General features: G+C 36.5%; 1 protein-coding gene across 1 annotated transcript in view; it reads left to right on the top strand.

Moving 5' to 3' along the window:
• The window catches only part of LOC102865910 (extended synaptotagmin-2-like), a 183,440-nt gene that overhangs the window by 126,410 nt on the left and 31,528 nt on the right, over positions 1-25,502 (top strand). Inside the window, exons 10-15 of the mRNA XM_006887662.1 lie at positions 218-300; positions 5,097-5,145; positions 6,482-6,571; positions 7,296-7,391; positions 17,732-17,806; positions 18,995-19,081. Coding sequence (XP_006887724.1) covers positions 218-300; positions 5,097-5,145; positions 6,482-6,571; positions 7,296-7,391; positions 17,732-17,806; positions 18,995-19,081 — 480 coding nt within the window. The remainder of the gene's footprint in view (positions 1-217; positions 301-5,096; positions 5,146-6,481; positions 6,572-7,295; positions 7,392-17,731; positions 17,807-18,994; positions 19,082-25,502) is intronic.

The following is a 25,502-nucleotide window of genomic DNA, read 5'->3' as shown; positions in this document are numbered from 1 at the left end:
AAGTGGTATTCCCATCATCAAAAAGTATATGCGGTTTGAAATTTTTTAAAAAAGATAACTTTGTTTTAAAAATTATCTTCCACTAAACATACCAACCCACCCACAAACTATTTGTCACAGAAGAAAAATACATGCTAGTATTTATAATCCTCATTGTATTCCCTTGATACCTAAATAAGTAAAAATGCAATATAATTACTAATCCTTCATTTTCCAGGCTTTAGTTTATGAACATCCTGGACAGGAGTTAGAGATTGAGCTCTTTGATGAAGACCCAGACAAAGATGACTTTCTAGGAAGGTAAAACCTTTATGAATACTTCAAAAGAACATATAATCACCCTCTCTTTTTCATTTATTAGTAATTATTCTTAAAACTGTATTATAACTATAAAAATCTGTTTATATTCATCTGCCTCACCTTATATTTATTAAAACATGATTATCCTGTAAAAATATTTACGGTAGAAAAGGAAAGCTTCTTGGTCTGTATGGTCTATAATCATAGCATTTGACCACGTGTGGCTGTTGAAATTAAATTCATTATAAGGAAATTATTTGTTTACTTAGTTGTGCTAGCCACATTTCACGTGCTCAGTAGCCACACATCTGTCTGTCTGTCTGTTTGTTGTCATTTGGCATACCTTTTACATAAATTAAGTTTCCTTTTTTTTTTCCTTTCTGGTTGGGTTTTTTTTTAACATCAGAAATGTTTTCAGTCTTTTTTCTGTTGCATATTTTCTGCCCCTCCCAGCCCTCTTGCAGGCCCCCCTTGTTTTAGATTGTTGTCATACATATCATGCCTAATCCTAAATTCCTTCTGGACAGTTCTTCTGCTTCTTGCTGGTGTTCTCAGTCACAAAAGGACAAATACTACATAGTACCACTTAAGGAAGGGAAGAACTGTCCAGAAGGAAGATTTATCCTTTTGTGACTGAGACATTTCATTCAACACAGTGTTCTCCAGGGTCATCTATCTTGTGTAATGTTTTATTAGTTCATTGTTTTTAGTGCTGGGTAATATTCCATTGTGTGAATATACCATAGTTTTTCTGTCCATTAGTTTGTTGATGGGCACTTGGGTTTTTTCTGTCTTCTTGCTCTTGTGAATAATGTAGCAATAAGCATGGATATTCATACATCTGTTTGAGTCATGGCTCTAGTTTCTTTAGGATATATTCCCAATAGTGGAATTGCTGCGTCAAATGATATTTCTATTTTCAACTTTTGGAGAAAGCACCCAACCACTTTCCGTAGAGGCTTTATCATTTTACATTCATGCCAGCAGTGAATAAGGGTTCCAGTGTCTCCACAGCCTCACCAGCATTTGTTGTTTGCTGTCCTGTTGACTTGGCTATTGTTGCTGGGTTACATTTCCTTTAAATATTAGTCTAAGCAGCAGGAGGAAGCCCTGCCCAGTCCTGTGCTGTCCTCAGATCATTGTTGTGTGTCAGCCTGTTTTTGCAGCTCCTGTGTCAGTCCAGGGCATTGAGGGAGGTTCTTCCTCTTTTTTTTTTTGATTCAGTACTGTGTACTGATGGTACATGACAAGATGGGCTCTCTAGCTCCTCCCCTTTCTCAGGGGACTGGAAACTGTGTCAAGGATATGAGATTCTCAGTTGGGGGGGGGATCAAGTTGGGGCAAGGACTCCCCAGCAGCTGAAGGTCTCTCTCTGTTATTGCTATTGCTGGGGCTGGTGATCCAAGGGGCTCTTACTCATTGGAGACCAGGTGAACCATAAGGTTGACCACCTGGTTGCTGTAACCAAATTCATTGTTGTACCAGGAAATAAGTCTGACAAAGTGGTCGTTCAGGGCAATGCCAGCCCCAGCATCAAAGGTAGAAGACTGGCTGTCACTGTTAAAATCACAGGAGACAACCTGTTCTTCAGCGTATCCCAGGATGCCCTTGAGGGGCCCTTCTGATGCCTGCTTTACTACTTTCTTGACGTCATCATATTTGGCAGCTTTCTCCAAATGGCACATCAGATCCACAACTGACACATTAGGGGTGGGGACACAGAAAGCCAAGCCAGCAAGTTTCCCATTCAGCTTGGGGATGACCTTGTCCACAGCCTTGGCAGCACGAGTAGATGCATGGGCAGCTCCACGGCCATCAAGCCACAGCTTTCTACAGGGGTGGGTCATCCACAATCTTCTGGGACATGGACTGTGGTCATGAGTTACTCTGTGGTTCCAAAGTTGTCGTGGATGATGTTGACTGGGCGGTCAAGCAGCTGGTGTTGCAGGAGGCATTGCTGGCAATCTTGAGTGTTATCATACTTTTCATGGTTCACGCATATCACAAACATGGGGGCATCGGCAGAAGGAGCAGAGATGATTACTCGTTTGGCACTACCCTTCAAGTGAGCTTCAGCCTTCTCCAAGATAGTGAAGACACCAGTTGGCGCCACAGCATACTCAGCACCAGCATCACCCCACTTGATGTTGGTGAGATCTCGCTCCTTAATATAGTGGTGACTTTCCTATTGATGACCAGCTTGCCATTCTCAGCCTTGACAGTGCCAGTGAATTTGCCATGGTGGAATCATACTGGAACATATAGACCATGTGGTTGAGGTCAATGAAGAGGTCATTGATGGCAACAGCATTGACTTTGGCAGAGTTAAAAGCAGCTCTGGTGACCAGGCGTCTAATATGGCCAAATCCATTTACTCTGACTTTCACCATTGTGTCTGTGGGATGCGGCTGAGGCTGCACAAGAAGAAAGGGCAGACTGAATCGACGAGCAGAGAGACGTTATTCCTCTTTTTCACTGACTCTTCACTCTACTGAGCATGATGTACTTCAGAGACTCACTCCTACTCATAATAGGTCAAAAGTGTATCAGATAAAGTCTCACCACCTTCCCTTTTTGGAGTGTTCTAGCTGTACTTGTTTCAAGGCAGATTTGTTCATTCTTCTGAAAGTCTGTATAATATATTCAGTATTCCTTGCCAACACCATAATTCAAATGTATCATTTCTTCCTTGTCTTCATTGTCTAGCTTTTTCATGTGTTAGAAGTGACAGTAAATATCATGACCTTGCAACAGTGAATGAATTTTTTTTAAAAAAAAGTGAACCGGGGAAAGGAGGGATGGATTAAAATGTGCAACAATGAATGAATGAAAATCTGACTTTTCTGTAAACTTCTGTTAAAATAACAAAATAAAAAATTTTCTTAAAAAAGTACCATGACTTGAATCAGGTACACCTTAGTCTCCAGAGTTGTATCTTTTTTTAAAATACATTTTAAAGATACCCTTTGTAGTAGATTTGTCCAACATGTGACTAAAATCATAACTCACTGCCCTCGAGTGGTTGCCAATTCATAGTGACCTTCAAGGGCAAACCGGAACTGTCCTGCCCATCGCATTTCCAAGATGCCCTTTATGGAAGCAGGTTCCTCATTTGAACCACCTACTTTTTGGTTAGCATCAGAATGCTTAATCCTCTGAGCCACTGGTGCTCCTAAACATGTGGCTTTTGTTGAGTACTGTTGTCAGAACTAACCCACAGCTGACTCTGCAGCAGGATTTCAGAGGCAGTAAATTGCATGGGAGGAGATTGCCTGTTTTTCTCCCAAGGAACAGCTGGTTGTACCAAACCACCTACCTTTGCATTGGTAGCCAGTTCCTTACCATTAAGCCCCTAGAGCTAGTGGCTAGTGTTTATATTGACAGTGCAGCGAAGTATACTTTTTTTTTTTAAATTTTATTATTTTTGTGTGCATGTACCGTCAAATCAGATCTGACTGGTACAGGAGGAGATTGTCCCTCCTTCCCCGGCAGAGCATCTGGTGGATTCGAACCGTTTGCCTCTGGGATTGTAGTTGCAGCTCCTTGCCACTAGGCCACCAGAGCTCCCCTCGAAGTATACTTTATCACAGAGAGTTTTACAGGACAGCTCTGTTACAAAACATGAAAATGGATTTTTTTACTGTTTGTACAATGATCACCTATCTTTAAATCACTGAGTTAGGTTTTTTTTGGACTGAGTAATTGCACATATACAGTGGGAAATATTTTTTTTTTACTTTAATTGAGCATCTAATATAGACAAAAATGAAAACATAAGATACATTTATGCCTGGTATTTATTATTCAACTGACTTCCATTATTATCAATTGAATTTATTATTTAACTGAATTCAATTTTTCTATGTGTGACTAAAAAGAAGGGAAAACAACAATGAAAAGGTGTAGGCCTCATCAGTAATGGCCTTGTGTTTTTACTTATGATGTCAGAATTTATTCAAAGGTGACATAACAAGGAGCAATTAAAAAATTTTAAGTAGAGAAGTAATAGGATCATGTTTGCCTTCACGTAAAATCAGTATGTAGACTGGATTTGAAGGGATGAAGACTGAGGACCAGGGCACCATTAGGAACTCTTGGATTGGATTAGGAAATTATGAGGATCTAAATTGAGACCTAAATTGCAGGAACAGAGAAGAGGGAGGCTACACGAAAAAATAGAGAGTATAATCATCTCATCTTAGTCAAGAGAAAGTGAGGATGAATTTCAGGCTTTTGGCCTCTGTGGGGGTGGTGCTATTCTTTGGAACTGTATCTGAGCAGAACGCTTGTTTAAAAAGAAAGTGGGCTTCCACTGAGACATAGAAGTGAGGGATCATGCGTCCAGGGCAGAGGAAAGCTGAGCTTGAGCTCAGGTTTAAAGCCTGCAGTGGAGATCAGAGTGCTAAGTCACTGTATGCAAACAACTGATGCCATGTCAATGATGGCAATAGATGATGTTACCCAGGGAGAGCAGGGCAGCAGGAGGGGTGAAATACTTTAAAACATCTTTGACACACTGTACATAGCTGCCTTATAGGGAAGTTTTGCTTCTATTTCTAACCTCAGCTGGGCTAAACTGAGATCTCTGATGTCACTGAAGCTTGACCCTGTTCTTTTCCTCACCTCTGTTTACATCTACTGAGTGTGTGAACTCGAGATCGCTTTTGGAAGAAGAATCTGTTTCTTGATCAATGGTATAGCATCTTGGTGTATTCCTGTAATACTTTTTCATAGACTGATGCTTACGTTTGTGTCAGTTCTTCTGTCTCCTAAAATTACTGTATTCTTTTCTGTAGTCTTATGATTGATCTGATTGAAGTTGAAAAGGAGCGCCTTTTAGATGAGGTAAGTTTTCGTTCAGTGTTGGTCTGTGTGGTAGACACTAATGGCATGCCAATGTGTGCTGGAAGAGTCTGGAATCTGACCATCGCTGTCATCCTCCTTAAATAATGGAAGAATTGTAGTTCATGCTCAAGGAATGGAACAGTTGCTTTGCCAATAATAGAAACCTAGGTCTCTTAGTAAAAGCAAGGTGCACAAAGTTTAAGAATCAAATCAGATAGTATTTATGAATATCATATACTAGAAAATTTTATGGTTACAAAACAATAAAAATCTCTTTGTTTTGGATGGGATGTGTGTGTGTGTGTGTGTGTGTGTGTGCGCGCGCGTGCGCGCTCTCACAGGAATTGAGGTGCATAGCTAATAAATAACAGATAGTTGAATTATAGTATGAGTTAATAGAGAAAATAGTACAATGTACTATGTCTGTTATGTACTGAATATTGAATATACAGTGTTGAACGAAATAGGTAAAATCTTTGCCTTCATGGCATTCTTATGAATTTCTGAATCATCTTTAATTTCTGAAATAACCATATGGTTTTCAATTATTTAGTCAATTATTAATGATGAAGAGAAATGAATATGTTTGTTTTTTTTATAATAAAATATTTGGAGTCAACAATTTCTTTTTTTCTTGGCTGTTAGTCCCATTAAAGCCTACATATAGATGAGAGATTGAAGACATTTGAATTTTAAAATTTAGCTAAGTTTTTCAATCTTTAGAATAGACATAATAATACTTCATAGGATTATTGTTCTACTGGAATGACATATATATATGTCATTTTATATCTATATCTATAAATGACATATATATATATAATATCTAGTAGCTATGTACTATATAAAAAGTATGTAGTAGTTTCTAGCAAGCAGAAAGTGCTGTATTATTGCACAGTGTTGCTAGTTAGCATTATAATTTTCAAACAAAGTCACCAGGCATTTAAGGAGTATAAATTCAGGAGGGATAGAACACAAGATTGGTGGAAATGGGAAGCACAGGGAGCAAGTGGGAAAGGTTGAATTAAATATAGCAAGAATGGATTATAGATACATTGGATTGCAGTCAGTGTCATGCAACATTATGTTTATGCATGGAAACTGATGTATTCTGTAAGTTTCTCCTTAAGTCACAATAAAAAGTTTAAAAAGGACACTTCAAGGAAGACAAAAAGAAAAAGACAATAGATGTAAGAGCAGCAAGACCCAGTCCTTCCACATTAGTTAAGAACAGTTGCTGTTTCACAGTGAGCAACTCCTGGCATTTGGAAAGACTGAATTTTCATTTTGGATGCAGGAGAACTTTTGCTTAATTTAAACATTCTTTTCTCTTCAGTGGTTTACTCTGGATGAGGTTTCCAAAGGAAAGCTTCACTTGAAACTGGAATGGCTCACATTAATGCCAAATGCTTCAGATCTTGATAAGGTACTGTGAAGTGTTTGGTTTTGGGGGGCTTTTCCCTTTGTTTTGATAACCAAACCATTGCCATTAATTAAGATTTTTTTTAAAAACAAACAAAAAAAAAACCACAACAGACTCATTGCCTTGAGTCAGAACTAACTCGTCTCCACCCCTCCATTGGGTTTTCTGGAGGTTATATGTCACATGGGGGAGGTTAGTGCTTTCTCCCTATGAGCTCCTGATAAATTTGAACCACTAGAGAGGCACTACCTTTGGGTCAGCAACACAGGTTTGTTTGGATGACACCAGCAGAACTCCTACAGTGAAGACTGGACTCTTTGAAGTCATGTTGTAATAAAAATTTTACAGCAACAATGTGGAGTATTTTTCAATAAGACACCACATTAGAATCAAACATATATTAAAGGTAATGATACTTTTTAATAAATGACATAAGTACTCACATTTGGTTTATAGAAGCTTCAAATTTTGTGCTTGTAAGAATATAGGACATTTTGAGAGCCACAGATTACCTTGTGTGTCATTAAATTGACTTCTTGGTAATAAGTCTTGTCATTTAAAAGATATTTCTTGATTAGTTACTCTCTTTGTATTGCATTATATGGAGGCTCATTTCTCCACATTTCTCATGTTCTTGAGCTTAACAGGCATAATATAGTAAAAAAAGTCCAAGTTTTGCAGAAATAGGTCTACTGAGAGGTTTTGTTTTTCGCTCCATTACTTTTAGGTGCTAACAGACATCAAAGCTGACAAGGACCAAGCCAATGATGGTCTTTCTTCAGCGTTGCTTATCTTGTATTTAGATTCAGCCAGGAATCTTCCAGTAAGTACTATAATGGTAAAAAATTTTGAGTGCTTGTTTCCGTGTAGCAAATCTTGCTTGAAAACCACTGCTTTATTCAACAACAGTATCACTGTTCTTGTCTGTGTTTTCATGTTCATTTCCAGACCAACGAAGTAGCAGTGTAGAGATTTTCAGTTTGCAATTTTTTCATAAGTATGTTTTTATGCTTAGAAATTTTCATTATTTAGAATTTTCAGAATTATCTTTATTCCAACATGTTTTATGAAGAAATCTCCAGTATAAGGAAGGAGAAAAGTAGTTAGGAGAAGAAGATAGTCTGTAGCAAATTGCACTTAAAAATTAGCTGCCTAAAGATGGAAATTTATATTATTTGGAAGAGTACAATGAAACAGTTCATGCTAACTGTACCACAATAATGAATGAATTTCTGGAACTTAGTTTCTAGAGCATAAAGTAGGTGAAAATAAAATTAGAGAGATGTAAAAAAAAATAAATAAAATAAAAATTAGAGAGATGTGGAAAAACCCTCTTGTACATGTATTCTGAGCCTTAGACATTAAAATGTTATCATTTTAATTTTTTTCATTTTAATTTTTAATACCATTTTGAATGCCTATTTGCTTCAGAGCAGTTGTTCATAGGGTTGCTGTGAGTTGTAGTCAACTCAGGGGCACCCAGCAACAACAGCAGCATATGGTTGTTTGTTTACACAGGTGTTAATTCATGTTATTTCATTGTGCCTGTCAGTTTTATTGAGAGAAAGATTACTACCATCACATAGAGAAATTTTTTCCCTCTCCAACGACCATCCATTGCATAATTCTTCATGTATAGTAAAACTTTGTCATTTTTTTGTGTATTTCTTTTACTTGATGAAATGGACAAGAATGCAAAGAAGCATTTGACGCAGCCCCTTATACACAGTGAACCTTGTGTAAACCAAACCTCAGCTTTGTTGTTCCAGGTCTCAACAATTTTATGCCTTTGACTGCATGCAGTTTTACCACTTTTTTTTTTTTAGAATTTTTTATTAATATTTTAATAAGATTACAGAAAACTTGGATTTCCATTAATTCATTGTTGCACAAGTTTTACCACTTTTATATCTTTCTTTTTTAATGAAAAAGATTTGATTTTTTCCTTGTCTGACAGATTCTTGCTCTACACAGCTTCTACTGCTACATCTTAGACTGCATAGTATTAATGTTGCATACTAATTATTCTCAAATACAGAGTCACGTTAACATGGAATAATCTCATGAATATGCACATTTAGACTCATTCATGTCTTAAAAATTGTATATTATTGAACTTTGAAGGAAACCTGAGTATTTGAAATGAAATACACTTGGTTCATTGTACCTTTTACTTAATACATTAATAATTAAAATGTAATTGATCATTTCTTTTCTTCATGCTTACAGAAAAATATGTTGTGTATAATTTTGCTGTTTCTTTCATTGATGTTTTCTTGACTGGTTTTAAATTTCCTCAGTTCTAACAGTTCTGTTATTTAACTTTTTGGCCAATCTTCCAGACTGAGGTCTGTGACTTTACCTGTATAGCTTCAATTGAAATAATTAAAGTCAAGGCATTATTATTTAAACTTCCTACAGAATAGTTTGTATTGTATCACTTTCTGGCTTTAACCACAGTGATGTTTGCTGTAGAGTTTTCTATAATGCCTCTTGGAAGTAAACTTGTTAAATACTTGAGGGTATAAAGAATAGTACTGGTAAATTGACAAGAAAGGATTAAGTCTCTCTTTGCATCTGTGTATTTTGCCAAATTAAATTGAAATTTTAAAAAATGTCACATAAGCAAAAAACAAAAGTGACTTGATTAACCTATTAAAAGAGCACTTTGTGCATGAAGTAAGTATGGCTGTCAGAGGCAAAGAATTTTTGCAAAACCACTGCCCTGTTAGGGAATATATTTTAAAACGGTATCACGTGCTGATTGGATTTTCACTGTGAGTTGTTGTGGAATTCTTTGCCTCTCCCTTTGCACTCCTGTTTAGTAGTGTTTTTGTGCATTCATTTACCACAGCCCATCATTCTTTGCTTTCTCCTTCCGTTTTTCACTTTTCTAAGAGTATCTACGAGGGAAGCTTTGGGTGTGGCTACTTAAAAGAGAGGAGAGCATCGGGACTAGTATTTTGTGAGAACACTACCTCAGTCTATAGAGCACTATTTGTGAGTTCTCCAGTGTTCTTTCTTTCTTTCTGTTTTTAATGGCAACTGCCCGAAATGTGGACTAGAACTTCTAATACAACCTACTCTGTGGTGGAATGACTTGCATGCTGATTTTTATTTTCCTGCATGGTTTTAACTCACTGTGTATTTTCTTTTGTGCTTGTTTTTTGAGACCCTAACACTACTGTAACATTGTGAGTATGTCTGAGGGTGAGGTGAACAAGTTTAGTGAGTCATTATAAAGAAGCCTTAGATTCCTAAACTGCTCCTAGACCATGGGGGAAAAATAAAAACTTTTCTAAGGAAAAAAATAATGAAGACATGATTATTAAAATTTTATTTTCTGTGATTATTTCAGTGTGAGATGTAAACACTTCCCTGTAAGAGTTCATATAACTTTCTTGGAGCCATAGTGTCAGAACTCAGACTGCTCTTATCTGGCACATGACAGGCTTCCTTTAAAGCCCTGTGTACAAGGAAACTATCAGTCATAAGTAGGGGTAGGCTCATGGAGAGATGAGGTTCACCCTGAAAACGTGCTTTCTCCAGGATATGGCAGCTTTTAAGAAATGTAACTATCCCCTGGAGTGGATAATTAAGCTTTTCCCAACCTTTCTTTAGGAGCTGATTTTGATCTCATTGCTCCTTTGTTTTATGCTCTGTCACCTTGATATAAGGTAGTTCTTGATGCTTCTAGTGTGTAATTATTTTCTCTTATATTGGGCTAAAAAAAAATAGCCAACGGCTTAGTGTCATTGATGTGGAAAACTATCCTTCATATATAATGTATTAATTAATGAGATTTTTAAAGTTCATTAAGCCCTAGAGTCTAATACAATAATTCAACCTGATTCATTATATATGCATAAAAATGACTGGCAATCCTTAAGAATTCACCTGGAGTTCTTGTCAAAAATGTGGATTCTTATTCATCTTTGGGGTGAAAATGCAAATTCTGAGCAGGAAGACAGTCCAAACTGAATGTGTTGGAAGCCCAGGTGCAGTAATGAGAGAGTGCTTTGCATTTTTTAAAATTGCTTTCCATTCTGTTTCCAAAGAATTGCCATATGCACTCAGTATATTTTTATTAGCACAAAAAGGGTGGAGGCAAAAATTGAAGAAGAGGTACTTTGCCCTACTTCATAGATGAGAAAAATAAAAATGTTGGGTGAGCTGTTCAGAGTCATACCAATAACAATTGATCATCTTCCTCTCCTGACTTCCTACTTACACCTACATAAAGTGATTTTAAAAGGCAAAAGGAAGTCAGAGAGACATAATAACAACTGTTTTGTATCCTTTTTAAAGAAAGTAACTTTCTCCTTTAGATATTTCTTCATATCAGATTCCACCATAAGCTGATAAAGATGACAATATAATTCTTCTGCATAAATTGTGTTTCTTTATCTCTGATAATTTTCGAAGTGTCTATTCCCCATAATATAACTACTTCACTTAAAGGGAGGCTCTTTAACCTTGTGTCATGGTTTTTAATTGTTATTGTGTACCACTGAGTTGGAACCATCTCATAGCTGACCCTCCTGCAGATTTTCAGAGGCAGAACATCACACAGAAGGAGTTACCCATCCTTCCCTTACAGAACAGTGTGGATTTGAACCACAAGCTTGTTTTTAATTGCTTGTTTTTGTTATGTGCCGTTGAGTCGCTTGCGACTCATATTGACCCTATGTACAACAGCCCTAAACTCTGCTCTGTCCTGCGCCAATCGCAGTGTCTCTGACACTGCCATCCCGATTATCCCAGTCACTGAATCAGTCCACCTCATAGAGGGCCTTCCCCTCCTGTGCCATCCCTCCACCCTCCCAAGCATGATGTCCTTCTCCAAGGACCTATCTCTCCTCACAACATGTCCAAAGTATGTAAGACGGAGCCTCAGAATCCTTGCCTCCAAGGAGCCACCCGGTTTAACCCTTTCCAGGATGTATCTCTTTGTTTTCCTGGCAGTCCATGGTACTTTCAATACTCTTCTCCAGCACCACAGCTCAAAGGCATCAATTCTCCTTCTATCCTCCTTGGTCATTGTCCAACTCTCTGATGCATAACAAGTAATTGTGAAGACCATGGCCTGTATCAAATGCACCTTAGTCTCCAGAGAGACACCATTGCTCTTCAGTACTTTGGAGAGGTCCCTAAACAGCTGACTTTCCCATGGCAATGCGCCTTTTAATTTCCTGCCTACTGGTGTTGACTGTGGAGCCAAGCAAACTAAAGCTGTGTACAATCTCAATCTCTTCGCCATCCATCCTGATGCTGCCAATTGGTCCAGTGGTTTTTTTATTACTTGAGAATATTTAATGTAACATTTCTGGGTTATAAAAATTCATTTTTCTTCTGCATTGTGAAAATCAGATGTGATGCTTTATTATTAGAATATATGCATTACTCAAAATAAAGTAAATGTGAGAAAATTGGGTTTTTTGTTTGGTTGGTTTTTTTACCCATTCATTTTCAGTGTAGAAAATTCATAGTATAGATCAGAACCTTCTTCATTTTATTCCAAAATCTGAGATAATTGCTAATTCTAGTGATTTTTGGATGATAGCCAGGCCTATTGCTTTCTTATTTCCTGCCATCTCTAAAGCACTTTTAATTTACAACTTCATGAGTGTGTTACTGCTCATGAACCTCACAGGAAAGTCTTAATTTCTCCCATCCTGGAAATATTCTCTTTAGAATTTGAACTCTTACATCTTCTGTGCTCCTTTTGATCAAATTTTGGAATTGAGTTTCAGACTTAAAAAATAATATCCTATGACTCATGGCTGCCAGCTTTACAATCTTGGACTTTTATAAATAATCGTGATAGATAACATTTCTTGAACACCTTCCAATAGCAAGAGAGAGTTTTAAGGATCTACATGTATTAATCCATCTAACCTTCAGAACATCATTTTATAGAAAAGGAAACAGAGTCTAAATTAATAGATTCCAGACTCAAGACCACATGAATAGTAACAGAACTGAAGTTTGAACACTGGTAGTGTCATCCTACACTACATTCTTGAACCCTCCTCTCTGCTCCATCCTAGAATAAAGTGCTGTAGTTTTTAATTATGTGGTCTCTATACATTAATGTGTGTGTGGTGGCGTAGTGGCAGGAAGCCACACTGCAATCCTGAAGGCATGCTGTTCCAGGGCACTAGCTGGGAGAAGGATGGGCGATCTCCTCCTGTGAAATCAGTTGCTTATGAAAACCTGACAGAGGGTCACTTATGGGTCAGTTCCTCCTCAACGGTACACGACAACAACACCACCAATATCATACATTAATAACCAAATATAACAGCAACTGTTATTTAGATCCTTAGGTATCAGGATTGTATGTGCCTTGTGAAAGTATAAGTTATTTTTTATTTCTGTTAAAAGAAACAATCACAGGTGACTAACCTAAAAGGTCGTGGGTTCAACCCCACTAGCCAGTCCCTGGAAGAAGGCTATGGCAGTCAGCTTCTGTAAAGACCTATGGACTGGGAACCCATGGGACGATTCTTTCCTGCCCCGTAGTGTGTCTCTGAGTTTGAATTGACTCAGCAGCATTGAGTGTGGGGGTTTTTTTGTTGCTGCCTCTGCTTATGGTGCACAGATCAAAGTTGAAAGGTAAAGGGACTTTCACCAAGCCTCACCACTGCACATCTACTGCAGCAGTATATGAATCGACTGTGATTTGTCTGACGCCAAAGACTTGTGCAACTGTGCCCTGCCTCACACCGTAATCACACACCACAGCCTCTCTCTTTACTTCACTTGAATGATGCATGTAAGAATAATATTTATTTAGTATAAGCCATATCTTTCTTAAAATTTGACTTTTGAGAAAGGTTCTGAGCACTAAGCTTCTTAGAATATGTGAAGAAGATTGACCTTCCTTCTTTAAGGGAATAGTTTCTAGCCTAACTCTGTGTCAGTGTCACCTATAAAGCTGCTGTTAAAAATAACCCATGACCAATCTCTACCTATAGATTAATTCAACTGATTAGATATTTTCTTTAAAGCTCACTGGGCTGCTTTAACAACCACCCTAGCTTGAGGGCCTGGTGTCAGTGTCTCATTAATTAACTGCTTGGCCAGATAAGTATCTTCTCCTCTGACCAAGGTTGCCATAGCACTGAAGTCTGGGCTATTTATTACCTTGTGTTTTGTATTTTAAAAATTTTAAACTAAAATATGAAAGTAAAGATTTACTTTGTTGTTTAACTTTGATGAAAACAAAATACTAAAATCATTAATCTTAAACATTAATCCAGAAAGGATCTTAGGAACAACTGAATTTGCCATTTTGAGAAAATAAAAGTAATGAGCTAGGAACAAAAGAAATAAAATAAGAAGTAAAACTCATTATAATAGTACTTTAAAGCCAGAAATGTTTAAGATATTGTAGCTCAACTTGTACATTTTCTTCGTGAAAAAGGAGAGACAAAAAATGAGTTCTATCTCTACTATAGTATTACAATTACACTGAAAAAAGATACATTTAGAAGGAATGAAAATAGCAGCTACTCTTACAGGATTTGATTTGAGGGTAACAGGGTATTTGTACTTTAGATGAAACCTTTAGTTTAATTACAATTGGTTTTTTTTAGGTACTTATTTGCACAAAGAATAATAAATAGAATTCTTTACTAATGTTTGATTCTTTTGTCCTTTAAATCCCAAAGAACAAGGAAGGGAGAGCTTAGAAGGACAATTATAGAAGATAAAGAAGTACATTTAGATATTTGTAGATTAAATATTCTGAAGTTAAAATCTTGGGCTTGTAGAAGAGTTTTACAAATGGTTCTGACTGTGGGGGGTTTTTGGTGTAATTTTTCTTGGTAGTTTTAGTTTAAAGACATTTTTGTTGGTCTGTTTTTTGGTTCTCATAAAATTTCATGTCATTAACCTTACATAAATTCTCATTGCATGTTTTAATTAACCCTTGGTATATTCATTTTCTTCTGACTTGAAAGAATAACCCATTAGAATTTAACCCTGATGGCTTGAAGAAGGCTGCAGTTCAGAAAGCTTTAAAGGTAAACAAATACAGTTTCCATTAAGGTCACAAAGTCAATGAAACATATTGAAAGAGATGATGCCTTGACTCTCAAATTAAATTCTCAAAGGTCTAGATTACCTTCCATATTTATAGAGTAATTAGTTGACTAGTTGGATAGATTTTTATTTTTTCACTCAGGAACGATAGACAAAGAAGAATTTTAGTCAAATTTGAAGGCAAATTTTTAAAGGTACTAATACATTTTATTTCTTACTTGCTTTAAGTAAAGTTAAGGAGTTTTTAAATAACTTATATTTTAATGTATAAAACTAGTAGAATAGGAATCCTATCTCAAATTGTAATCCATTTTGAGATTGTGATGTAAAGGCATTTGTGTGAGCTCTCACAATCACCTCTTCCAATATGCAGGCCCATCTGAGTGCAGTATTATGCATTTCATCCTCTGGTGCGGGTGATAAATCTTTTGAGAAGCTTTAAATTGTATTAAATGAGGTATATTGAAAACTAAGCTCCACACTAGGGGAAAAAAATGACATTCACATATATTCTCTAGCTAAATTGTTAAACATTTTCAATGAGATAGCATTTTTTAAAATTTCTTTCTCTGATTTTTTTTCCCCAACCTTGAGTTTTTGATGGGGAGAAGGAGATAATTTCTTTTAAAAAAATGATTGTCTTAGAGACAGTTGTTTTAAGAAAATCTTCTCCAAAAGATACAGAGTTTTCACTAGTTTCAGCTTTAGAAAGATGCATTAGTTTTCAGCAGTTTAGGAGATTGATGACCAATTCTGTTTTTTTCTATTTACCAAACCCTAGCATACTCTATACTGAAGTTCAGAGAGTAGCTTAGTGGTGAATGACTCTTTTGGTGCACTGATTAATACAGTGTTGAAGTAACTGTCCCCTCCCAGATGCTTAAAGGATCTTTCTCTTCCACTTATGTGATAAATGGAAATTATTAGACATAAAAGCCTCCTGGTTAACAGAGGCTCAGAAATGACTAAGCTCTGTGACCAACAGCAAGATGTTCAACCCTCTGTTTTGTTACTCATAAAATGGGAGTAATAATATTGTCTTTATTAGTGAATTAGATAAGGCATTTAATATTGCTCAGTGTGACTGCAGTAAATGTATTTCATTGCAATATTATTACATTATCTAATTGAAACCCAATAACAAAGTGGTCTTAGGCTCAGGCTCAGATAGATGAAATATGCAAGTGCCAAAAATTAAGTGAAATTTAAATTCAAGACCATTTGATTTAAAACCTCCTGTTTTCTTTATTCCATATGTCTCTGACTTGTGCTCATGAGTTTTGAATACTGTGTCTTGTTAGAAAACTTTCTATAAGTGATGTTTAACATTATTTCATAGAATCCAAAACTATCTGTTTTAAGCTGTACCATTATTTTATGTACAACTTATGAAAAAGTTATTTGTTAAACATTGGTAGCATCAATTTAATTCTCATTGAAATAAATTTTAGATTTATGATAGATTTTTATCATGTCACTCACCTATATAAAAGGAAAATCTAAGGAAAATACTTAAGGCAGTAACAGATATACCACTATTGCTCTCTAGCCCAAAGCAAGAATATAATGCCATCTATTAATAAGCTTCATCCTGTTGTCAGAGGAATTAAAAAAAAATATGTATCTTAAAATTGGTAAGTAAATCTCTCTCAGGGATGAATTAAGCATTTATTATTATACAAAGTCATCTTCTATATCAAACTCAAAAGTATCAGTAGCTTACACAGTGAAGTTTGTTTCTTTCTAGCAGACAAAAGCATGAATAGTTTCCACTCCATGATACTGAGAATGCAGACTGTTTCTGTCTTGTGGCTGCACTGTGCTCAGCCCATAGGCCCATTGCATAGTCACAGATGGCGGGTCCGTTCCAGTGGAGAGGAGGAGAGAGAGGAGAGGAGAGTGGGAAGTCATGCTCCTTTCTCTTAAGACCAGAACTTACTTGGCCGTACCGAACCACAAAGAAAGGTTGGAAATCTACTTCATTTATAGCAGATACGTGTCCAGCTGTCAATCAGATGTTTAGGGAAGTAAGAAGTAGATTTTTGAGGTATGATTAATAGTCTGTCACGGTAGTCTACAGCCTTGAAATTTTTTTAACAGTATTTATTTCATTTTGCAGAATTCATTGACATCAAAAAGATGAACCAGAAAATAGAGTATTACAATAGGTCTGAGCTAGTCATGCTTTATCCAGTATTCATATGTTTTTATGCATATTTCTATCATTGCTGCAGAGTTGAGGATTGATTTTAAAAGTATTTTAACTAAAAAAAAATTTTGAGGACCTTCTAATTAATCTCCACTAACACAGATATTTAACTGCATCATCCTGTGGGGCTAAGTTAGAAATAAACCTCATGTCACACATGTTTTCTCCTCCCAATTGTCTGTTCAAGTATGCGTTTTACTGGTTTGGTTTGTTCTGGTGTTTTTTGGGTTGGGCTTTGTTGATTTTTGTTTTTCTGTATTTCTGTTGGTATGTTTTGGGTTTTTTTCCTCCCTCTTTTATCTACTTATACTCAATTTGTGGTTCTAAAGTGATGTTTATTCTTCCAGTAGAAATTACTTAGCAGCTGGTAAGCAAGATTTGATACTCTATAACTATGTGTTTGAAAAAAGGATACCAAGTTTTAAAAAAATACATGAACTCTTATCTTTGACACTTGATAGTATGTATTTATTATGTTGACCAGAGGAATAGTTTGAATTACACTTTCTTTTAAATCTATCTTTTCTTGTGTGTTTTCCTGTTACCATTCATTGCACTTGATTAATTTTGTTATCCCAATAAAATTGAGTAATAAAAACTGTAATTAGAATTTTCATGATATCACATGTTTCCTAAGTAGTTTGCTATGAAACAGAAGACTTAAACATTTTTGAAATGTGTGTAAATAACAGTTTTCTTAATGTTTCCCATAGTCAATACAACCTTGGCTTTGGAGTCTTATTAACAATTATTTTCCAACTTAATTGTTCCCAGAAAATATCTGTAACTTAAATATCAGAAGTAAATACAAATGTTTGTTAATGCAAGCCAATAATTTCATTGGTAAAACTCATCTCAATGTATGTTTGTTTATTTTGCCTATTTGTTTGTTTGTTTTTGGATAGTCAGGGAAGAAAATAAACAGCAACCCAAATCCTCTTGTCCAAATGTCGGTTGGACACAAGGCTCAAGAGAGTAAGGTAAGTTATTATAACTAGTTTCTGGATCTCATCATTTCTAGTATGCACAGCATATGAGTGAAATGTCAAGTAACAGATAGATATGATGATCATAAACAGAGTTATAGTTTAGTTATTGAACCCATTACTTTTAATATCTTTATTTAATCTCTACTTAATTTAGTAACATGTGAAATGTATTGCTTTCAAAAAATTAACATTAAAAAATAATAGGGAGCTCTGGTGGACTAGTGGCAAGAAGCTGTGCTTCAATCCCAAAGGCTCATGGTTCTAATCTGCCAGATGCTCGCTGGAGAAGGAAGGGCAATCTCCTCCTGTGCCAGTGGGATCTGATTCAGTGGCACACAACAACAGCAGCAACAAAAAAGACTATGCTTTAGCTTTATTTCATGAGATAAATTTAAATATTTCCTTTGCAAACTCTATAGTTATTTCTTAAATATTAACCAACAGTACTTGAAATTTGACAAGTACAATTACATTAAAATATTGAGACTTGCTATTACTAAAGTATATTCCATTTTCTTATTACTACATGAGAAAATGTTTTAAAAGATCATTTGGTGGGTGGAAGGAAGGGTGGGATAAAGGGAAGGGGAAAGATCTGGTGTGAAAAACAATGTATATGAACTTTGTAAGTAAACCAATATAAGATTAAAAAATGTTTAAAAAAATTTTTATTATTTTGTGTGTATGTACTCTGTCAAATTGGATCTGACTGGTATTGGAGGAGAGCATTTCGAACCATGTACCTCTGCCATTGCAGTGCAGCTTGCCACTAGGCCACCAGAGCTCACACAAAATTAAAAAAAAAAATATTTAAGAGATTATTTTGTTATAAACCATTGTTTTATTCTAATTGTTGGCACTGAAGAGACATCTTTGTATATAGCATTATGTTTACTACTAGGAAACTAACAGACCTATGGCCATACCAAGATTAAATTTTTAATGTTTATTTTGGGGATTAATTTCTAAGTTGCTATTTCATAACAGTTAATTTTCCTAATACCCTTAATGTTTTAAACTTAGTCTTGTGAACCTTTTCTATAACTAATATATAATAATGGTACTTGCTCAGGAAATATGTCTTGGAATTAAAATTGTTCTAAGCTTACAAACACATTGAATATGTATTCAATATCCACAGAAAATATCACTGAGTTAATATTTTAATCTTTCTTTTAGATTCGATATAAAACCAATGAACCTGTGTGGGAAGAAAATTTCACTTTCTTCATTCATAATCCCAAGCGCCAGGACCTTGAAATTGAGGTATTCTATTTGTAATTTTTGAGATCTCTTAAATTATAATTATCAGGTATAAGTGTACATATTTATAGTTTAGAATTGTGGCCTTTGTCATTCAGAGGCCCTTCACCCTACTCAAGATAATAAACCATCACCCCAAAAAGTGTCTTTATTTACTCTGTAATTCGTACGTCCCTTGGCAAACACAGATCTCCTTTCTGTCATTCCAGATCTTACTTATATCTTCTAGAATATTACATATAAATGTGCAGTGTCTCTCTTTTTTTTCTGTGTTCTCTCATTCACAGTACTTCTTTTGTGTTTCACCAATGTTGTTGGGGAGGTCATAGTGTGCCCTTTTTTATTGTTGAGTAACATACCGCGATAAGGTTATATGACATTTGTTTTTCTGTTTGTTCTTTGTCACTGAACAGCTGAGTTATTTCCAGCATAAGGCTATTAAAAATTGACTATGAACATTCATATATGAGGCTATACTATACATATATATATATTGGTTTTTTGTTTTGTTTTACCAGATAAATGTCAACAGCAGACTGGCTGAGTCATACGGTAGTATGTTTATAGGTTTAACTTTTTTTGTAGATGGCTGATTTTTGGACCAAAGTGGTCATAATATTTTATGAAGGTGTCAGTTTTTCCACATCTTACCAACATTTGGGATGGTCAAACTTTGTCATTTTATTCTCGTATGTAGCAGTATCCCACATCAGTTACAATATGATAACTAATAATGTTGAGCATCATGTGTTTGCATATGTGTATTTGCTAAAAAAAATTTTGAGGACCTTCTAATTAATCTCCACTAACACAGATATTTAACTGCATCGTCCTGTGGGGCTAAGTTAGAAATAAACTTCATGTCACACATGTTTTCTCCTCCCAATTGTCTGTTCAGTTTTCCATAGTGAAATATCTATTCATTTCCTTTTCTTAGTTTTTTAGGTTGTTTTTAAAAGTTATTTTGTTGGGAAATACACACAGCAAAGCCTAAGAGGATGTTCGTTACCTAATGTCAGGCTATAAAGAATTTTAACATGTTCTCTATTTAAGTGCATCTTGGCATACTTTTCACTCTGCATATATCAATCTTTATTTCATAACAGTGTCTTCTGAAGAGCAGATTTTTAAAATTTTAGTTCGATGTTACTAAGATTTTCTTCCCTAGAATTTTTATACTTTTAACCTTAGGTCTGTGATATATTGATATCTGAGTCATATAGATTACACAACCCTGCTTCCTGAAACTGAGGAAGACCTGAAGCACTTGCTGCAGAAGTTCAAGGACTTCAGCCTTCAATATGAATTGAAGCTCAACATCAAGAAAACAAAGATTCTCACCACTGAGTCAGTTGGGAGCATCATGATGGTTGGTGAGGTGATGGAAATTGGTTAATAGCTTTAGATTGCTTGGCTCCACAATTAACACTCTTAGCACCAACAGCCAGGAAATTAAAGACATACTGAATTGGGAAAGTCTGCTGTCAGAGACCTGTCCAAAGAAGAGCAGTGATGTCAGTCTGGAGACTAAGGTGTGCCTGATACAGACCATGGTCTTTACAATCACTTGTTTTGCATCAGAGAGCTGGACAGTGATTAGGGATGGTAGAAGGAGAGTTGATGCCTTTGAGCTATGGTGCTGAAGAGTATTGAATATACCATTGACTGCTAGGAGAACAAACAAGTTCATCCTGGAGAGGGTGAAGCCAGGCTACTCCATGGAGGCAAGGATTTTGAAGCTTCGTCTGACATACTTTGGACATGTTGCAAGGCGAGACCAGTACTTGGAGAAGGATGTCATGCTTGGGAAGGTAGAGGGACAGGGCAAGAGAGGAAGACCCTCAGTGAGATGGATTGATTCAGTGACTGGGGTAATGGGAGTAGGTGTACCAGAGACAAATAGTTTGGCATAGGATAGAGCATGGTTTAGGGCTGTTGTACGTAGGGTCATTATGAGTCGAAGGTGACTTGACGGCACATAACAACAACAATATGGTATAATTATAGGATTGTGGTTGCTTTGTATATAGCTGTAGAATTGTTCCAGCAGTTGGAATCCACTTGCCACTCCAGTAAAGAAAGATGAGCAGTCTTCTTCCATAAGTTTACAGCCTTGGAAATCCAAGGAAGGTTACTATGAGTCAGAACTGGTTCCACAGCAGTGGATTTAGGTTAGGTTTATACATTTGTTCCATACTTTTTATTAAAAACCTCTTTCTTTGTCCTGCTGAGTTGCTTTGGCAACTTTGCCAGAAATAATTTGCCCCTATGTGTCCATCTGTTTCTGGAATTAGTATTCTTTGCTTTTGTTCTGTATGTCTTTATGCCAGGAATTCACCGCCTTTGTTATTAATGTTTTATGGTAAGTTTTAAAACCATGAAGTGTTCTTTTTAACAGTTATTTTGAATCTGATTTCTTTTTCTACCCAAAACTTTCTGGAGTTTTTAATGGCTATTACACTGAAAATAAAGATTAATATGGAGATAGTTGACCTTTAATAATACTGAATCTTCTAATTCATAGAAACCATATATCACTCTGTTTTTTTAAGAAATTTCTTACATTCTCTTAGGAGTACTTTATAGTTTTCAGTAACTGTACAAGTTTTGTGTGTTTCTGTTCAATTTATCCGTAAGTATTTCATCATTTGGGGACTATTAGAAATGCAATTTTTAAAAAATATTTACTAGTAATTCATAGAAATAGATTATTTTGATGCTAGTATATAGCATTGATTCTACATACCAGCTTTTTGCTGTATGTAGAAATGATTCTATTTATCAGTGTAACTGATTTTTTTTTAATTATAAGTTTTTATTTTTTATTTATTTTTTTTTTACAGAGGTTTTGGATTTCCATTCATTCATTGCCGCAATTTTCTCCCTTCCCACCCCTCCCCACCAGCTCGCTTCCCCCTCCGAAGAGAGAAAAAAAAAAAAATTCCTTCATTAGTATACAATTCCCACGTCCCTTCCCCCCATCTCCCACCCCGAGTACACTTCTCTATGCAACCTTAATTCTGGATTCCTGTGTGTAACTGATTTTTGTACAATGATGTCATACCATGCAACCATACTAAACTTCCTTTTTTAAAATTTTTTACTGGTTTGCTTACAATATAGTATATATATATATATATATTGATTTTCATACTATTCTTCATACACATTGTGTTTCAACAATCATTCCCATGCATTGTTTTATTTACATGTTATTGCTTGAGGTGTATTAAAATAAAATCAAAATTAGAAACATTAGGTATGTTCATGATGATGAGTGAACATGATACAGCATTTTCCTTTCAAAGCTGACAGTAGAACAATTTGGTAAACAAAATCTCTCTCAAAATCTCAAGAAGAGCCTACAGACTTATATTCCTTCCATATGCTTGGCTACAAGTAGTCTCACATTATATGATTAAAAAAAGATAGCAGAATCATAAACACATCCCCAAATTCAACCTTTTTACTTCCAGGAATACATTAAAAAGAAGGTCTGGAGGAGCCCTGCATGGTGGGTGGGTCCCACGTCACCTTCGCCAGGGGCTGTGCAGTGTTACACATGACAAGTGTGCAAGAAGGAAGGAAAGAGCCGCTGTGACTCTCAAGTCTCCACGGAAGGAAAAATGATTAACGGTCTCAAATTGCAGGGAGAAGGAACCATGCATTACGTTTTATAAAATTAGTCACCGTTGGGCTTTGCCCATCATTACCCTGTCTTTTCAGGTCCCCGCCAGATCCTTCCCATTTCCTTCACCACCTCCCTCCATCCATCAACCTGTGCAACCCTGTGATTTCATCCCTACCCATCCTCACAACTCTGCTCCCACTCCTTTCCCCTTGGGTCCCCATACATGTTTTACTAGTTATCCTTCTATTTTTACAATAATGGTCTTATTTGTTTTTATATTTTCCTTATTTGTTTTTGTCCTTTAAAGACTTGAGTTAGTTCATTCAGCATAATACTCTCTTTCCAATCTTTCCTAGTTACGTAGTATTTTTTTAAATTGTTGCTCCTGAGTGACGCATAGTATTCTATTGTGTGACTATACCACAGTTTCTGAATCCATTCGGTTGTGGTTGAACATTTAGGTTGTTTCCATGTTCTTTTTTTTTTTTAAATTTAGGTTGTTTATTTTTCATTTCAATGAACATCTACAGAGATTTTGGAATTCCATTCATTCATTGTTGCACCCTGTTTCCATGTTCTTGCCTGGTTCTTGCAATAGCACTACTGTGAATATTGGTGTACAGATAATACATTTCTTTTTCAGTTCTAATTTCTTTGGGGTTTATTTCTAGTAGTGAAATACCTGAAATACCTAGGTCATAGAGAGTTTCTAAGTTCAGTTTGGCATTTACTCAAAAAGTTGAACTTAGAAAACTCCTCATCACCTAAGTATTTCACACAGTGGAATACTATGTGTCATTCAGGAGCAATGATTTTTTTTATCGTTTTTTTATTTTAATGAAAATTTACAGAGACTTTGGATTTCCATTCATTCATTGTTGCAGTTTTCTCCCTGCCCACCCAGGAGCAACGATTTAAAAAAAAAAGTACTACATAACTAGGAAAAACTAGAAAGAGAGCTTCTGTAAAGACTTAGAACCTTGGAAAGCCTACTGGAAAGGGTTACTCTGTCCTAGAGGGTTGCTCTCAATAGTTATTATTGAGACGGTATGTATTATATTTAGCTTAAAAGAAAGTTCTATTTTAAGTGAATCACATAACTTTGAAGTAATTTTATGGTGGTGGTGGTTGTTGTTGTTGTTAAGTGCATTGAATTGTAGGCGACTCATAATGACCCTATGAATGAAAGTCCTTGACACTTGTGTGCATGACTTTCATCCTTTCTCCAGGTTCATAGGGTTTCCAGAGACAAGCTATTTATGGAAGTGGATGCCACTTCTGCTTCCAGGCTTGTTTCAACCAGGGAGCACCACCAAACACTGTCCACCATGGGTAACCGTTAGCACATTTGACATACCACTGTCACAGTGTTCAGCTTCACAACGACCACAAGTTACCTCTGTATGGCAAGTGGATATGCCAGGGCTATACAACCTAGAAGACAGTTTGAACAAAAACAATGAAAAACAGGTCTGAGGGCCACAGACCTGAGAGCCCTTCAGTATCTTACCATTCCGACATGCCCAAATGCTGGCCAACTCTGGGCCAGAGACCCCCAATTCATCTGGCAAGTCCGCTGTGCTGACCCCCAGTGGGGCACAGAGAAAGCCACAAGCCAGAGCCTTCCTTACCTGCCTGTCCCCAAGAAGCCAGAGGCTGCGTGCAGCTGATACTAAGTCTCCCAGTTTTATGGTAGCTGTATTAAATATGCCAGTCTATGTTGCTCTGAAGAGCAACAGTGTCAATCTGGAAACCAGGGTGCACCTGATCCAGGCCATGGTCTTCACAATTACTTGCTGTGTGTCCAAGAGCTAGGCAGTGACTAAGGATGACAGAAGAAGAATCAGTGCCTTCAAGTTGTGGTGCTGGAGAAGAGTCCTGAACATATATGGACTGCCAGGAGAACAAACAGATTTGTCCTAGAGGGGGTGAAATCAAGCTGCTTCCTGAAGGCAGGGATTTTGAAGCTACGTCTCACATACTTTGGGTCCATGGCCAGGAGGGACCAGTCCTTGGAGGAGGGCATAGTACTTGGAAGTGTGTAGGGACAGCACAGGAGAGGAAGACCCATGATGAGATTAATTGACTCAGTGACTGGAGAAGTGGGATTAGATCTGCCAGCAACAATGAGATTGGCTCTGGATAGGGCAGTATTCAGCACTGTTGTACATAGGTTCACTATGAGTCGCAGATGACTCAGTGGCACATGACAACAACAAAAAGGCAGCTGGTTCACATCTACCTTGTGCTCTGAGGGGGAAAGGTGGACAGTCTCCTCTCATGTGATTTACAGCCTCTGAAAACCCACTGGAGCTCTGCTGCAAGGCAGTTCTGACATGATGGCAAAGAATTTGGTTGTTTCTGGTTTTGTTGTTAAATTGGTTTATTACTGTTATTTCTTATGTGACATTGATTGTTTTCTAACCGTTACTCTTTGAGAAGCTGCGTTTCTTTGTTTTCTATTTGAACTCTACTCAGCACAGAGAAAATCTGGGTTCCACAGATAAGATGCATTGTCTTATAGTTCTTAGGTATTACTTTGACAGGGCACCTGGTGGTTGTTGGGCTTTTTCTCCTAAAGCAATCAGGTTGATTTTAAATAGGGAGCGCTTAAAGGACACTTACAAATAATATTGTTTGTTACTGTAAATTCAACTTACTCCAAGAAAACAAACAGATTCATCCCAGAGAGGGTTAAACCAGGCTGCTCCTTGGAGGCAAGGATTCGGGGGCTTCGTCTGACATTGGACATGTAAGGAGAGACAGGTCTTTGGAGAGGGACATCATGCTGGG

This window comes from Elephantulus edwardii, unplaced genomic scaffold (genome assembly GCF_000299155.1).
Source record: "Elephantulus edwardii isolate Elephantulus edwardi_28Jun2011 unplaced genomic scaffold, EleEdw1.0 scaffold00060, whole genome shotgun sequence".
Classification (NCBI taxonomy): domain Eukaryota; kingdom Metazoa; phylum Chordata; class Mammalia; order Macroscelidea; family Macroscelididae; genus Elephantulus; species Elephantulus edwardii.
The sequence above is the reverse complement of the archived record's forward strand: the minus strand, read 5'-3'. Positions and strand labels throughout refer to the sequence as shown.